This window comes from Littorina saxatilis, linkage group LG6 (genome assembly GCF_037325665.1).
Source record: "Littorina saxatilis isolate snail1 linkage group LG6, US_GU_Lsax_2.0, whole genome shotgun sequence".
In the NCBI taxonomy this organism is placed as follows: domain Eukaryota; kingdom Metazoa; phylum Mollusca; class Gastropoda; order Littorinimorpha; family Littorinidae; genus Littorina; species Littorina saxatilis.
The window spans coordinates 27067231-27082497 of record NC_090250.1 but is presented as its reverse complement, the minus strand read 5'-3'; the positions used below and the strand labels follow the sequence as shown (position 1 = coordinate 27082497).

The 15267-nt window shown below is 44.8% G+C and overlaps 1 protein-coding gene across 4 annotated transcripts in view; it reads right to left on the bottom strand.

The window, feature by feature from the left end:
• Positions 1 to 15267, bottom strand: part of LOC138968881 (transmembrane protein 131-like) — an 80826-nt gene that overhangs the window by 16194 nt on the left and 49365 nt on the right. For 3 of the 4 annotated variants that reach the window (XM_070341550.1, XM_070341552.1, XM_070341553.1), the window contains exons 19-30: positions 8195 to 8344; positions 7553 to 7628; positions 6829 to 6946; positions 5652 to 5787; positions 4840 to 4949; positions 4276 to 4354; positions 3777 to 3949; positions 3203 to 3342; positions 2516 to 2717; positions 1040 to 2052; positions 705 to 862; positions 124 to 344 (exon numbers count right to left, since the gene is read on the bottom strand). In XM_070341550.1, the coding sequence (XP_070197651.1) occupies positions 124 to 344; positions 705 to 862; positions 1040 to 2052; positions 2516 to 2717; positions 3203 to 3342; positions 3777 to 3949; positions 4276 to 4354; positions 4840 to 4949; positions 5652 to 5787; positions 6829 to 6946; positions 7553 to 7628; positions 8195 to 8344 (2576 nt within the window). The remainder of the gene's footprint in view (positions 1 to 123; positions 345 to 704; positions 863 to 1039; positions 2053 to 2515; positions 2718 to 3202; positions 3343 to 3776; positions 3950 to 4275; positions 4355 to 4839; positions 4950 to 5651; positions 5788 to 6828; positions 6947 to 7552; positions 7629 to 8194; positions 8345 to 15267) is intronic. The other variant, XM_070341551.1, reaches the window with a different exon arrangement.

Here is a 15267-nt window from a genome sequence, read left to right as displayed (position 1 = left end):
ACACACACAAAGAAGACCAAGAGCAGGATAACAAGGATAGAGAGAGAAGTTGGAAACAGAAACAAGAGCAGCAAGAAAAATCTCCCAAAGAGAACGAAGCAAAACAAAGAATTTTTTTTTTACCTGGGACGCATGATGTCTCCACCAAAGATCTTGGGATTGACACGAATCTTGCGATGGGCTTTGGACTTGGACGTCAATTCAAAATTGTTGTCATCTTCGGTCAAGTCGCCATTGAAGACAGCAGCGACAGCCCTGTCTGGCTTTTTCTTTGATTTCCTAGGTCCGCCCAGGTTCATGGGGATGTAAGGTTCTGGCGTTGAGTCTCTTGCGTTGCTGTTCTGCTAACAACACCAAGGGAAACGACAAACGAAAGGAGTTAATAATTGTCAAGGCCTTGGAACAAGCAGTTTGATCAAAGAACAGTTTATGCAGGATCCAACACTGCCTGTTCACAGTATAGCAGAACCGCCCTTTGAAAGAAATATAAAATGTAAAACATCTTCAAAATCTTACAATATGTATTTTAGACATTTTTGAATGGTATTCACTTCCTTAAAAATTCTTCAGACCCAAAAAGTTAACAAGGGTCGCATCGACTTTTAGCAATTTGCGTACGTTCATGCACCACAAGACCTATTCTGCGCAGCAATATGGTTTCAATGATTTAAACACCTGCAAAAGCTGAGAAGTGCTGAGCTCACCTTATCGTCCTGTTCGCCTCCTGCTGAAGAGTCTGTGGTTGTCGACGATGTCTCATCCTTGTCATCTGGAACAGAGTTGTCTCGACGGAGGAGTCTCTCCTTCAACAGGTCTCGCTCGCCTCGGCTTTTACCCCGCAGCTTCTTGCCGCGTACCTTGGCTGTAAACAGTAAGCAACAGATCAAAGTTTCATGAAGATCTGTCCAGTAGTTTTTTCGGAATCGCTCTACACACAGACACACGCACACACATACACCACTTTGTCTCGATTCCTCATCTATCTGAAAACATTTAGTCAAGGTTTAACTTTAACTAAAATGTTAACAGAAACACTGACCTGGCAACCTTGAAGTGTGAGTGGAGTCCAGTATAGGACTGGTGTCATCATCCAGGTAATCATCAGCAGCTTCAGAGGCCGTACTTCGGTCTCTAGGATCGTCATCAGCTTCCGCCAATTTCTTGGCAGCGCTGGGACAGGAGGAGTCCTTGTTCAGTTTGTAGTCAGAGATGTCCTCAGGCGCAGACCCATTGGGAATGATGTTTCCGTTGTCTGTCATGTGGCGTTTGCTTGCCTTGCCCTTTTTGGTGGCTTTGACGTGATTGGTGTAAGTTTTGTCGAGTGCTACAGTGGTCTCCAGCGCAGAGGGCTGCTCAACGGGTGACGTGCTATCAGAACTAATGGTGGTTCTGCCGCTATTGCTGTTGGTTCGAGTGAGTACTGGTGGCTCAGACTCTTTACTGAGACAGCTCCCATTACTTTCTGGCGCTTTTGACGGTGCTTTCAACATATTACTTTTGCTGGATGCAAAGAGCAGTTGACTGGGATTGAGTCGGCGTATGGTACTGAGGATGCGACCCAAAAGCGGTTTGTGGCCATTGGTCTGGGAGTGATATTCAACATGGCCATTGGCTTGAATCATCGACTTGGCAGCTGCCACTCGCAGATCCTGCCCCAAGGCTGAGGAAGAAGGCATACTCTGAACAGCAGAGGGAGATCTGGGTGACACGGGGCCCAGACCCGCCACGTTCCGCAAATCAAACACCTTGCCTTTGTCAAAAGTCTGAGTTGCGTTGCTGACTTTGAGCTTGCGGCGAATGATGTCAGCCATAATGATGCGGTCGCCCTCGAAATAGGCAGCCAGGCAGATGCAGAGAAAAAGAAAAGACATAATGCACATGATGCAGTAGTAGAGCACCGGCTCCCAGTGTGGGCGAGGGAGAGCGGAAGAACAGCGAGAGAGGAGATGTGGTGGCACGGTGGCCTGTAAAGTGTAGTTGGCTGGCGGCCCCAGGCTGGTGTGCACCGTCAGCATGCGTCGTATTCGGGACATGGTAAAATCCGGGGTAAATCTGCAACAAAGCCAACGGGACGGAATTGTAAGTACAGAACAAAGAGATGAAGAAACAAGCACTTAAAACGTGATCATAATCTCAACTTCTTGAAGGACTTTTTTCCCCTTACAACGTTAGTTTATTTCAATTTCGCAGGTCGTAAATTAGAAAACTGCTTATTACCATGACTCATTGATTACTCAGGGGAGGCAATAAAAGTGAAAGTATACAAGTCTGAACTTATGCAACCCCACCATCAGCCTATTATCTGTTTATATTCAGAGATCAAGCAATTCACCTTTTTCACAACACAATTCCATCTTCTTACCCATTCTGATTTAAATCTCTCCTTTCCAAATCTAAAATCCCCCCCAAAGTTAAAATCACAATAACAAAAGGCTTAAAGAGACTACCCCATACAGAATTCTTGCGCTCCTCCACGCATACACACACCAATGAAGAAGATAACACCATTACTCACGCTATGTCAACTTTTTTGGTGGTGTTGGGCAACATCTCAAACCCATCGCAATCCAAAACTTTGAAGCCATAGCCTTCGCAGGGCGAATCGTTTATGCTGAAGCCTTGAACGTAGAATGCCAGCTGGCCGGTGTTGCGCATTGTGAACTGTCGTCGCACCGTGAAGTGGGGCACCAATAGCTTGCTTGGTTTCTTTTCTGATACTGCAAAAGGTTATAAACACGAACTGAATGAATCTGAGGGGAAAAAGCACAAACTCTTCAATAAACACGAACAGAATAAATCTGAGGAGAAAACCACAAACTCTTCAAAAAACACGAACTGAATAAATCTGAGGGGAAAACCACAAACTCTTCAATGAACATCTTTCCAAACTGCTAAAAACAATGAGAATACTACAAGGTAGGCACAGGCCATGAAGCAAATGGCTGATGGTTAGCAGTATTGTTCTCACTCCTCAGACATTGATGCAAACTTTTTGGATCCGACGCATGCTTCTGTCCCCTGGCCAGTCGACCATCCGAAAGAGTTTGGCAGGTAGCAGGTCTTCTGACTGAAGAGTGTTTTTGTAGCCACGACATTTGGACCTATGCATTAATTCTATCCAGGTCCAACTGACCTATTGTCCTCTAAGCCTTGGAACAACACTGTGTAAGCATTACACGGAATAAGCAGGTGAAACACTTACTGTCACAATTTTTCAAGTGCTTCTCAGTCATCTCAAAGGTTAGCGGCGACTGGGAGCCAGGCTTTTTGTTGCTGAATTTCATCTCTCCGGAACAGCCTTGCCCCGTCACCACCACTGTGTCCATAATGGTCAGGTTGTTTCTGTTACAAGAAAAACAAATAAGTACGGTAAACACAACATCAAGAACATAGCACTGTTTTGAGTGTGTACAGCAAACACAGATCGCCTACTGCATAACACAGCATAAAGGAACAAACTTAGCTGTACACGCCGTACATTTTTTCAAATAAAAGTCTTGTGAGGAAAGGTGTTGTAATCAGTTCCTTTTTTTTCTACCCGAGCAGATCATGAGAAAACTCCAGCAGCCAACACAGCAGCTACGTCCAGTTTTATGATCCTGCATTATCAGAACTTTGTTAATCACAGAAATACCGGTAAATTTACTTCCCTTTTAAGACTCCCTCCTTTTTCATTTGAAGACTCCGTCCTAATGAAAATCTAATTTGTTTCCAGATAGGTTTTACAAGGGGGTTCCACTATAATCACTCCTACTCCCAGCAACAATCTTTCTTACCTGATGAGGATTAAGGAAGACCTGGCCAGATCGTCCCTGGGTTGAAATCCTATCTGCACCTTGAGCTTGCCGCCTGGCTGGAGAATGGCGGCAATGGACTGCTTGTGGGGCGTTACTCCCAGGGTGTTTTCCACGTTCTTGATGTGATCCAACACAGGACTGCTTGCACCGGGCTGCAGCAATACAAAATATGTGACACACTCTGGAGGCCTCAACATGTCCATAATGCAGGGGTCACACTGAATTCCAGTGATTTGCATCGTTTGCACAAACAAAAATGAGTTTGACCCCTGTTATGACCCTTCTGACCCCTATATGACCCCTCTCAACAGTATGTTGCCACATTTAAAAATCACTCAAAAGAAATCTGAGTATAAACTTCCCAGTCTGTTTTCCTCAGTTCTTTAACTTTTAACTCGCCTCATATAACTTCTACAGGTACCCCCTTTACAATATTCTTGTCAAACTGTTGACTTGTTTCAACTCAATGAACACTTACTGTCAAATTTTCCAAATCATAGAGACGGAATGTATCCAGATCCTCTGTTTCTATGAAATCAGTGAGATCTGAAGACAATCTGAAAACAAAGACATACAGATGATTATTCAATCTTCCACAAATGATTTTTCAATCTTCCACAGATGATTTTTCAATCTAAAAATAAAGACATACAGATGATTTTTCAATCTAAAAACAAAGACAAACAGATTATTTTCCAAGTGAATCAACCACACACCGGGAGTTGTGATGACTATGACTCACTCATTCACAGATTACTTGGAAGAAAAAAAAGATTCTGAGAAACAGCGTTTATGGTTTTCAAAATGATGTCAAAGGTTATAAATCCTTAATTAAAATCAGCACTTCATTGCAAAGAAGAGGACTAAATTGACAAAATGAACATTGCACAGTGGTTCTACAGTGTTCAAAGTACCTAGATATGCTGAGACCCAAAACAGGTTTTTGACAAATATTTGGTCCAAAATTTTGTGCCACCTCTGGCATTAACTTGCTTTATGAATTTGTTACCAGCATGATGTAACAAAAGCGGTGGTCACTGACCCGTGACTCGTGAGATCAATGATGGTCCCCGGGTTGGGGTACAGCGACAACGGCAGCACCTGGATCAGCACCGGGGTATCTGCTGAATTCTCCACTATGAAATCAGCACGCTGCAAAACAACACACACATTCAATCATTGATAATAGATGATTTTTGAAAAAAAAACTCTGGTTTGTATGGGTTGTAAAAGAGTTGTTCTACCTCTGACAAATGAAGTCACACGTGCTCTTGTCCGTGTGTTTCACACACACCCCTCACTAGTGATTGGCCCGTCCAATGTTTGTCCAAGGAATCAAGGGTATTCACTCTTTCACAACCCTTCTTTTTCTTCGGAATTTGTCTGTTGTGTCATTCTCTCTTCAAGTTTTGACTTGAGTCAGCTAATAATAACGTCTCTTCTATCATCCTGTTAAGTATCAAATCAAGTTTAAAACATCAGGGCATTCAAATGACAAATCAAACATACCAATGGTTAAAACAAAAATTTTCAGCTTCAGCCAACAATTTTTTTAACTAATAAGATTTAAACAGAATCCAACAAAAGACTCAGGAAGCAGGGAATCATGTACGTTATCTACTTTTACCCGCTAGCTTTCACGTTCCTACTAACGGAACTCTGAAATTAACAGATTATACCAAAATACTCAAGAAGATATCCATGAGTTGTATTTATATTTCAAACTAGATGGTCGCTATGCAAAGGTGAATTATACAACAACAAAAACTCGGTGGGGACCATTGGGTCGATCGTGGTTCGCAGGTGGTCATTATCAAGAGCGTTGGTCGTAAGGGCGGGTTTGACTGTACTTACTGAAATATTCCCAATCTGCGTCAGCGGGAATTTCAACTTGGACTTCCTGACTAATGACGGCCAGTGAAGATGTGCTTGCGCGGAGAAGAGAAACCCCCGCACTTGGTTTGTATCCAGTTCTATTGTCACATTGGCACTGAAAGAAAGAGGGATGAATACATCACAAGTTCACTTTTTGCATCAGCAAATGGTACATTTAATTACCAGTGAGGGCAGTTAGACCTACATCGCATCTGATTCCTTTCTTGGCTTGCCACCCCAAGTTGACCTCACCTACAGAAGCTCAAGACAAAGACAACTTTTCAGAAAAGTAGAACACGCATTGAAAACATGAGCCCATGGCCCTGCCAATTGAAGCTGACTTTTTCTGCACTGGAGAGAGACCTCTAACAATGATATATTACAGCACAAATGCACATTTGCATCCACAAACACTGTGCTATCACACACACACACACACACACACACAGTGTGCAAATATGCATGCACGTACCCATGCATGCACACACACTTCAATATCAATCAATCAATATGAGGCTTATATCGCGCGTATTCCGTGGGTACAGTTCTAAGTGCAGGGATTTATTTATTTTATTTTTATTTTTATGCAATTTATTTATGCCGTGTGAGATGGAATTTTTTTACACAATACATCACGCATTCACATCGGCCAGCAGATCGCAGCCATTTCGGCGCATATCCTACTTTTCACGGCCTATTATTCTAAGTCACACGGGTATTTTGGTGGACATTTTTATCTATGCCTGTACAATTTTGCCAGGAAAGACCCTTTTGTCAATCGTGGGATCTTTAACGTGCACACCCCAATGTAGTGTACACGAAGGGACCTCGGTTTTTCGTCTCATCCGAAAGACTAGCACTTGAACCCACCACCTAGGTTAGGAAAGGGGGGAGAAAATTGCTAACGCCCTGACCCAGGGTCGAACTCGCAACCTCTCGCTTCCGAGCGCAAGTGCGTTACCACTCGGCCACCCAGTCCACACTTCTGCCACAAACACACGCAATATGTGCAAACATCAATCCTTACTGAATGAGTACCAATGTTCATGATAATGATGATGACGATAACGGGTTCCTCGGATCCAAGACAATGGTAGTATCAACTCTCAGGTAACTGACAAATTCCATCATGCCCTGCTAGAGAAAAATGACTCACGTATTCTGCCCGGTGCGTTCCAGTCGGTGCCACTTCTGCTGGAGTCGCGTGTACAGGTACTGGTCAGTGTCGGCCACGTCCTTGTCAAGGGTAAGGCCCAGTAGCCACTGATGACCAGCTGCAAGCACACAAATGCATGACAAATACTGACCAGTGTAACTCAACATGCACATACAAAGTGATCCTGATAAGTGCAATGCACAGTCCTGTTTAGATAAACTGGTAACCAATCCTAGTACACATTAACTATCCATCATTCATATTGTCTTTTTCTTCACCATTTCCATGGAAAATGGCTCAAACTCTGACCCATAGACAACACTGCACACTACATTAACATCCCAGCCAACTACCCCTGCTTTGACATTTTTAAATCATTTGCATAATATGCAAATGAGCTTTGTGCATGGGTGATACAACAGCATTTTGATATTTGCCTTGCAAACTGAACGATCCATGAACAGAGGAACCCCTTTTTTTTTAAAGACCCTTTGTTTTAATACCACTCCTTTTTCAAGACCTTAGTTTTCCAGATTTTTGCTTGAAAACATGAAATTCACCTTCATTTTAACACTTCCTAACTTTCAAGACCTGACTTTCTCACATTTTTGGAGGTCTTAGAAGAGGACTTCCACAGTAGCCATCAACAAAAAGGAACACATGACTGTTGCTTGGAAGACTGAAATCATAACATGAAGGGCTAAGATACAGAGTATCCACTCACCTGGTGTAAAAGTTGGTAAACCAACGTAACAGTCATCCTTGCACTCTCTCTTAGAGTCAAAGAAAATCTTGCCAACCTGCAAAGTCAAACACATCATGAATTACTACCTCACCTACTGCTCTGATGCCTTTAACATGACATTGATCAACAAACAGTGAATTGTCCTCATTACAGGGGAAATTAATATAAATTAACACTAGTATTACTAGTAAGGATTTTCAAATTCACACTTTTTACAAACACCAGTAATGATATTCACAGTCACACTTTTTCTAAAGTCAAGTCATCTTCCATCTTGCTAGATTCTGTGTGAAGCAGGTTTTAAATTCAGTAGGTACCTGAGTGTACTGGCACACAACATTCTGAACGAGCATGCTGCTCTTTGAGCAATACTCCGACAAGGGAGACAACAAATTGCCCTTTGACTTGCCGCAAGCAGGGTGCCTCCCCTGAACAATATTTTCTGTCTGTTGTTGGTTGTTTCGGCTTTCATGTTTTAATGGAATTTCTCAGACAGTCCAGGAGTTATATCAATATGTTTATCCAATCAAAGGTCAATCAAAGCTAGTAAAGGCTTCTTCTGTAAAAGTAAGTCTTCTAAGTTCAGACAAAAGCAAACATTTACGTCTACCTAGTACCTACCACAGTTGCTGCTTGTGGCTTGAGTATGATGTTTGAATCTTGCTCTTGAAAATAAAATCTCATGTCTTGGGGCTGAAAGGTGACCTGTGTGACTACCATGTAGTCTTGGAACGTGCTGTGAATCTGTAGCACCTTGTATGGCACCTTGCCCTGAAAAACACACAGCACAATGACACGTTTTATACAATGCGTCAACACATTCTCCACTCTGTTTACGCTGCGACTCATCTCTGCACTGCATTACCAACAGCTATAACATCAGGCAAATAAAGTATTCAAATCTTTTCTCATTACAGTGAAACCTTTCTTTTTCCTCAACCCCCCCCCCCCCCCCCCCCCAATTTAAGACTTACCCCTTCTTAAGAACTTGATTTTCAGATTTTCTCATAATAACCTCTGTAAATTTACCTGTTTTAAGACTCCTTTTATAAGACCTGATTTTTTCAGATTTGTTGAGGTCTGTAGACAGGTTTCACAGTCTTCAGAGTCGGGTATGTCCTTGACTTTGATATTAAATAAAATGTTTCGTTTTGTTTAGTCGTGAATTTTCACTGGTCTATGTCGAATGTCTTCGGAATTTACATATGAAAGGCAAGGTGTCTGTCTCATTTTTTCTCACGACCGCCCTGCAGACAAATTGTCTGCTATAACCGCCATACACAGCAAATTGTCATGATGCGACAATTTTACACTTCCTATCCGTTGTCAGGCAGATGATCAACTGGCTGACTAAAGAATTTTTCGGCATGTGTTTATTTCAGAACACGTTATTTACTGTCTGTCTCTGAAAACCTTGAATTCTCACGACCGCCCGGCACTATTGACAGTCATTTCTTACCAAATGTTAAGCAGATTCATGTGTAAAATAACAACATTCAATGACTGTGTCTGATCAATGCCAGTGTTTTTTTCAATCCTTGAATGCACTGCATTGTGAATGTTGTGATCAAGTGAGAGTTTTATAGACATCGCCATACGTTTTTCAACACTTTGATGACGTCAGACAGCAGATTGAAAACGTTCCAACTTCGAAAGACAGCCAGTCACGATCATATAATCGTAGGGAATCAATAGTTGCTTTGTTTGTTTACTTTCAAGTGCTTTTAAAAGTTTGATTTTTGTCATGGTTATTGTTGCATATGTGCGTGCGTGCGTGCGCGCGCGCGTGTCAGTGTGGATGAATATAGGGTAAGTGTATCCAATTCTGACCGACTTCGGGGGTACCTAAATCCGACCGATTTTCCAAGTCACTTCAATGATGAGGTTCATGCGTCATCCCAACAGAAAGAATGTAATTCATACAAGGGCCATTCATGAACCGGTTGATGACGCGAAGTCACGAACCAATCGTTTCGTCACGAGAGTTAATTGTGTCATCTGCACCGCAGGTTGTCTGATACTTGGCGTCATTTTTTTAACTTTCCAAATGCCAAACTTTAGGGCAGTGTTTTTGACTCACCTGAGTAATGGTGAGTATTAGGATTCACATGTGTCCGTCCCCATGTCCGTAGACAAAAAACCTTAACGTTGGGGTTATCTCTGATGTTTTTCAAGCTAGACCTCTAAAACTGTGCAAACTTTTAGGGTGTGATGATCTCATCTTGCTCTAAGTAGGGCCAACACTCTCGCTGGTCTGCATCTCCTCAACTTAGATTAATAAAAAATAAAAAGATCAAAATGTGCGCTGATGTTCAAGTGGAAATGGCAAGACTCAGTGTCAGAGAACAGCCCTTGGTTGTTGTTAACCACCTTTTCACCATTGGCCAAGGTTACCTCTTCCTCTCTGATTCTTGTGCCAATTAAGGTTCAGTCTGCAGTGGATATACTGACACAGCGTCCAATTACTATGCCACAGTTCAGCCTGTAGTGGATATACTGGGACAGCGTCCAGGTACTATATCACAGTTCAGCCTGTAGTGGATATACTGGGACTGCATCCAGGTACTATGCCACAGTTCAGTCTGTAGTAGATATACTGACACAGCGTCCAATTACTATGCCACAGTTCAGCCTGTTGTGGATATACTGGGACAGCGTCCAGGTACTATGCCACAGTTCAGTCTGTAGTGGATATGTTACAGTTAATCTGTGAAACCAGGGAATACGTGTATTAACTAGGTAATACATGAATTAACTGACGGAAAAAATGCAGTGCGTTCAGTTTCATTCTGTGAGTTCCACAGCTTGACTAAATGTAGTAATTTCACCTTACGCGACTTGTTTTGAGTTTATCCTTCAATTTGATGCCTATAGATTGACTACAGGTTTATATATCGCTTCACGCGATTTGTTTTACATTTCGTCAAGTTATGAAAGTTCAGAATTGTATTATTAAATTTGTTACATAACATTCTAAAAATTGCAAATAATAATAACACTTTTGATTACAGATTCAAAAGTTATTGCATTGTATCCTTTGGATTTCCTGGATCCCAATGTATAAACAGATATGTCATGCTTAGTGTGAAAATCTGCTCAAATGAGAAAAATCGCCTTTTTTGTTCATATGCATCGCGGAGGCAACCCGTCTCGGTCTTCTGGTTTCGGCTAGCCAAATCTCACTAGCATTGTTAATGACTCGTCCCTGATTCCAATGTTGATCTTTTAGTTTCAAACCAACTTAATGTTTTATTATCGCTTCACATGACTTGTTCGGTATTTTGTTCGCTGTCATGATGTCACCATTTAGAGAGTAGGGTTAAATTTTCAGGTATTTATTTCAAAGAATATGCAACTTTTTTTCCAAGATTGTTTTGTTTTTATTGGTCAATGATTCTACTTAAAAAAAAGAAAGAAGAGAAATGGAGTGCAATTAACATTGTTACTTTTTGAAGGTATGCTCATGACGTGCATCACAGCAAATAGCTGTTCAGAAGAACGGAATTCCCATAATTAGTCCTTATTTGCTGCTCACTGAGCTCGGAAATGATATTTTGCTTGCATTGTTATTGCTTAATTTATTAAAGCCTCTAGACAATATTCTTTGAATAAATGGTTATCCAATTCTGTTTAAGTCTATCCCTTTGTTTGATAGAGTACTGTAACAAGATATCACATTATGTCGACAAGAATGCGTCTGCATATAAGTTTTTGTCTTGATTCCATCCAGGAGGATGTAAGGCTTTAATAAAAACATTATTTCAAAGGTCTCTGTCAAGATTGATTTTGTTGAAAAAAAAGGAAATCTGTGATTGAAGATTGTGAAACCTGCCTGTTCTTTCTTTATTGGAAAATTTCCTAGATAAATTTTCATTTAATTAATATACTTACCCGAATCACATTAGCATTGAGTCACCTGAGATGCTTATCACTGAAAAACGCTTACCCGGCTAAAAATTTTAAAGGGAAGCAACCCCATCACCAAAACGAAAGTGAAAGTAGCTTTGGTAATGGGCCAGCACACCGGGAGTTAACTCCCATACGGGTGTGTGCCACGTCACTTCCTCTAGGAACACGTGCCTATTCTCATACGGCTTTAAAAATCTTAAAACCATACGCGGGGCAGGTGGGAGGGAATACAGTATGTGATTCGGGTAAGTATATTAATTAAATGAAAATTTATCTAGGAAATTTTCCATTAAATAACATATTCTTACTCCGAATCACATTAGCAGATAACATCAACAAGGCGGTGGGCTAGAAATGAATCAAAACTCACCATCAAGTTCTGGACAGGAACTGGCCTGCTGCTATGAGCGCTGGAAGGCTTCTGAAGCCATCCTGTCGAAGAGCCGAGACGTCCCGAAGATAAAAGTTTAAGAAAACATCTTCAGAACGCCAAAACGCAGTTGTCAGCACCTCCTCTAGACATCTGGAGCGCAGTACTGCCAGAGAGGATGCCCACGCCCTCATTTCATGAGCTCGGGCCGAGTCAAGTGGCAAGGAGGGCATGACCCCCCCCCCCCCCTCTTTGTGCGAGTCCACTCATAAGCTTGCTTAATGAGCGAGGACACCCACCAGGCCAAAGATACCTTCGACAAATCTTACTCGCGCCTAGAAAAGGGCGAGATAAACAGCAACTTCTGAGAACTAGACCGAAACGGCTGAGTCCGGGCTAAGTACAGACGAAGAGCCCTCACAAGGCAATTGACCGAAACAAGGTCATCCGGGACCAACGCGCTAATCAGAGCCTTGACTCTAACCAGCGGAGAGGCCTGCCCCGGAGACTGATTCTTGGCCAGGAAATCGGGACGGAAACGCAAAGATGCGGAACCGTCCGACTCAAAGGAGATATCTCCAGGCTGACCCGACAGGGCGTGGACCTCGCTACCCCGTCGGGCCGTTGCCAACAAAAGAAGAACCAGCGCTTTGCGAGTGACATTGAACAGAATGGCCTCGCTCAAAGGCTCAAAATCCGCAGAACATAGGAATTCCAGGATTAAAAACAAGTCCCACTTGGGAGCGGGCAAACGAGCTTTAGCTTCCTAAAGAGCAGCCCCTTTAATGACCGCAGCTATAACGCCCCCGACTCGAACAGACCGACCGATCTGCTTAAGAGTCGCCGAGATAGCGGAGCGCCGGACCCTCAACGAGGAGCCTGAGGCGCCCTGCGAAGACATGAAAGAGAGGTGGTTGGCGACCTGGATAGAGCGCGGAGCCACCGAACTCACCCCTGTAGCTGAACACCAGGCAGTCCATGCCTTCCAGTGGGAAGCATAAACTGACGAGGTGGACGCTCTATGCGAGCGAGCCACCAAGTCCAGACGGATGGAAGCCATCAGGAGAGGCAAAGTGGAGCGAATCTGAGCTTGGAGCTTGTCCACCCTTCTCTGAGAAGGCTGGACAGTCCACGCGACCGTGTCGAAAAACATCCCCAGATAAGTGAATGTCTGTGACGGGGTCAGCTCCGACTTTGCCCGGTTGATCGAGAACCCCAACAAGTTGGATTCTCGAAGAACCGTCAGGGTATCTTGCGAACAGCCGCTCTGGGACTGGTTCATGATGAGTCAGTCGTCCAGATAAGCCCGCAGGCGGATACCCTAGGACCTCACCAGTGCACAGACCTGTCTCACCACCATGGTGAAAATCCATGGTGCGAGGGACAGCCCGAAAGGGAGTGCGCGAAACTGGTAGATCTGATCTCCCCACCGGAAACGAAGCCATTTCCGGTCGGCCGGATGCATAAGAATGAAAGTATGCGTCCGTGAGATCGATCGAGGTCACCCAGTCTCCTGGGCGGAGAGAGTCTCGGACAGAGGCTGGCGTCTCCATCTTGAATTTTATCTCACTCAAGAAAGTGTTGAGGAGAGATAAATCCAACACGGGACGCCATCCTCCTGACGCTTTGGGAACGGCGAAAAGACGCCCTTAAATCCCAGGGAGCTATGGACCCGAACTCTCTCCACCGCGCCCTTCTGCTCCAGGGAGGCAATTTCCGACTGCAAGACGGAACGTGCTTCCTGCGAGAAGAGGGGCTTGAACCGCGGCGGCACTCGGGTAAGAGGCGCCTTTTCCTCCCGCCAGAGCAGGCGGAAGCCCGATCTCACCACTCCCACAATCCATTGGCTGTCTACTACCGACATCCAACGAGAAAGCGCACGGGAGGGGCCTCCCGCCATCACCAAGGTGGAAGGCGGGAGGGGGGTGAGATCGGGAGCGCTTCATTGGGGGTGTGGCTTACTCCCAGAGCCGCCACACCCCCTCCCCGATGCCGTCCTCTTCTTCCCGCCACGAGCGACCGGCAGAGCCTGCCGCTTCTGAGCTGGCTTGAGGTTCGACAATGTCTGAGCCTGCTTTTGCTTAGAAGGCTTAGACTGTTTCACCCCCTGCAGAGTGAAGTCGAGGAACTGACTGTCCTTGTTCGACTGAATCTCCTTCTGTCTGGCATCCATTGCCAGAGAACAGAAGCGAGATTCCTCTGAGACCGGGGAGACTCTCAAGGTCTCCCTAGTAGCCAGCTCCGTGAACTGGGACTGCGAGAGGAAGAGATCCCTCCTACAGAGGACCGCTTGAGTGAACTGTAGGGAGGAAAGACGCAATTGTTCCTCATTGACCTTGGCCAAGGCGGTAAAAAAGCGCAGAGACATCGTCCGCATTTTGTTCTTCACTGAGAGTGAAAGGAACCAGGGAATCGGTCAATGCCCGATACAGAGTCCGAACAAGAGTCTCCGCAACGGAGGACAGTTCGATCTGCCGACGTCCAACCTCCTCAGCAGAGAGGAGGGAAGCCTCAGAAACCGGCAGAACCGGATCATGCTAGATCGGTTTAGCCAGAAGAGGCAGCAATTCCCGGGGAACCGGAAGGGTAGCCCTAGGGAGTGCAAAAGACGCCAGCCAGCTCTGGCTCTGAGTGGGCAAGCTAAGCTTCCTATTGCCCGTAGGCACAAAGGAAGAGGCTTGAGAAGCCGACGCCACCCACTGCTGAGCTGATTCCGGAACTGGACCAAAAGGAAGCAGTAACGGAACAGGCACTGGCCGAATACCACTCCCCGCATGTGCTGGACGAACCAGCGAATGCGAAAGTTGGCAAGTCACTGACGGAGACTCGGCGAACCGGAAGGAAGAAACATCTTCCTGTGCCGGCCGGAAGTCCGTCATGGCCGAAGGAACGAACGGAGCGGAAGAGTCCGCAGCCACTACCCCATCGGGGAAAAAAAAAACGAGACGCTACTTCCGCCGCGATGTCAAGAACAGACTTGAGCTTCGACGGAAACACGCCCCGAGACTCCTCGTTGACCACTGATGGAGCATCAGAATAGTCACACATGGAACCATGACCAAAACCACCAGTTCCGGAAGCAGAAGCATGCCCTGGCAAACCGGAAACCGGAATGCCTGTGCACGAACATCATCCTGCAACCCAGAACCTTGTGAAGGTAAGGGTAGGCAGGACGACCATCTGTAAAAACCGGAGCTGGATGAGCTGACGTCACTCCCCCATCCGAGTGGAGTGATGCCTGCTCAAGCCTAGGCACTAAATGGCCGGAAGGCGTACGCTGGAATCCACCCTCTGGTATCCGGAAGGAAGCACCAGAAGAGGAAGCAGCGTGTCCGGCCAAAACCGGAAGTGTAGCCGACGAAACCGTGCAATGCGGAATTGAAGGCTGCACTGGTTGACTTCATGATCCGGAAGG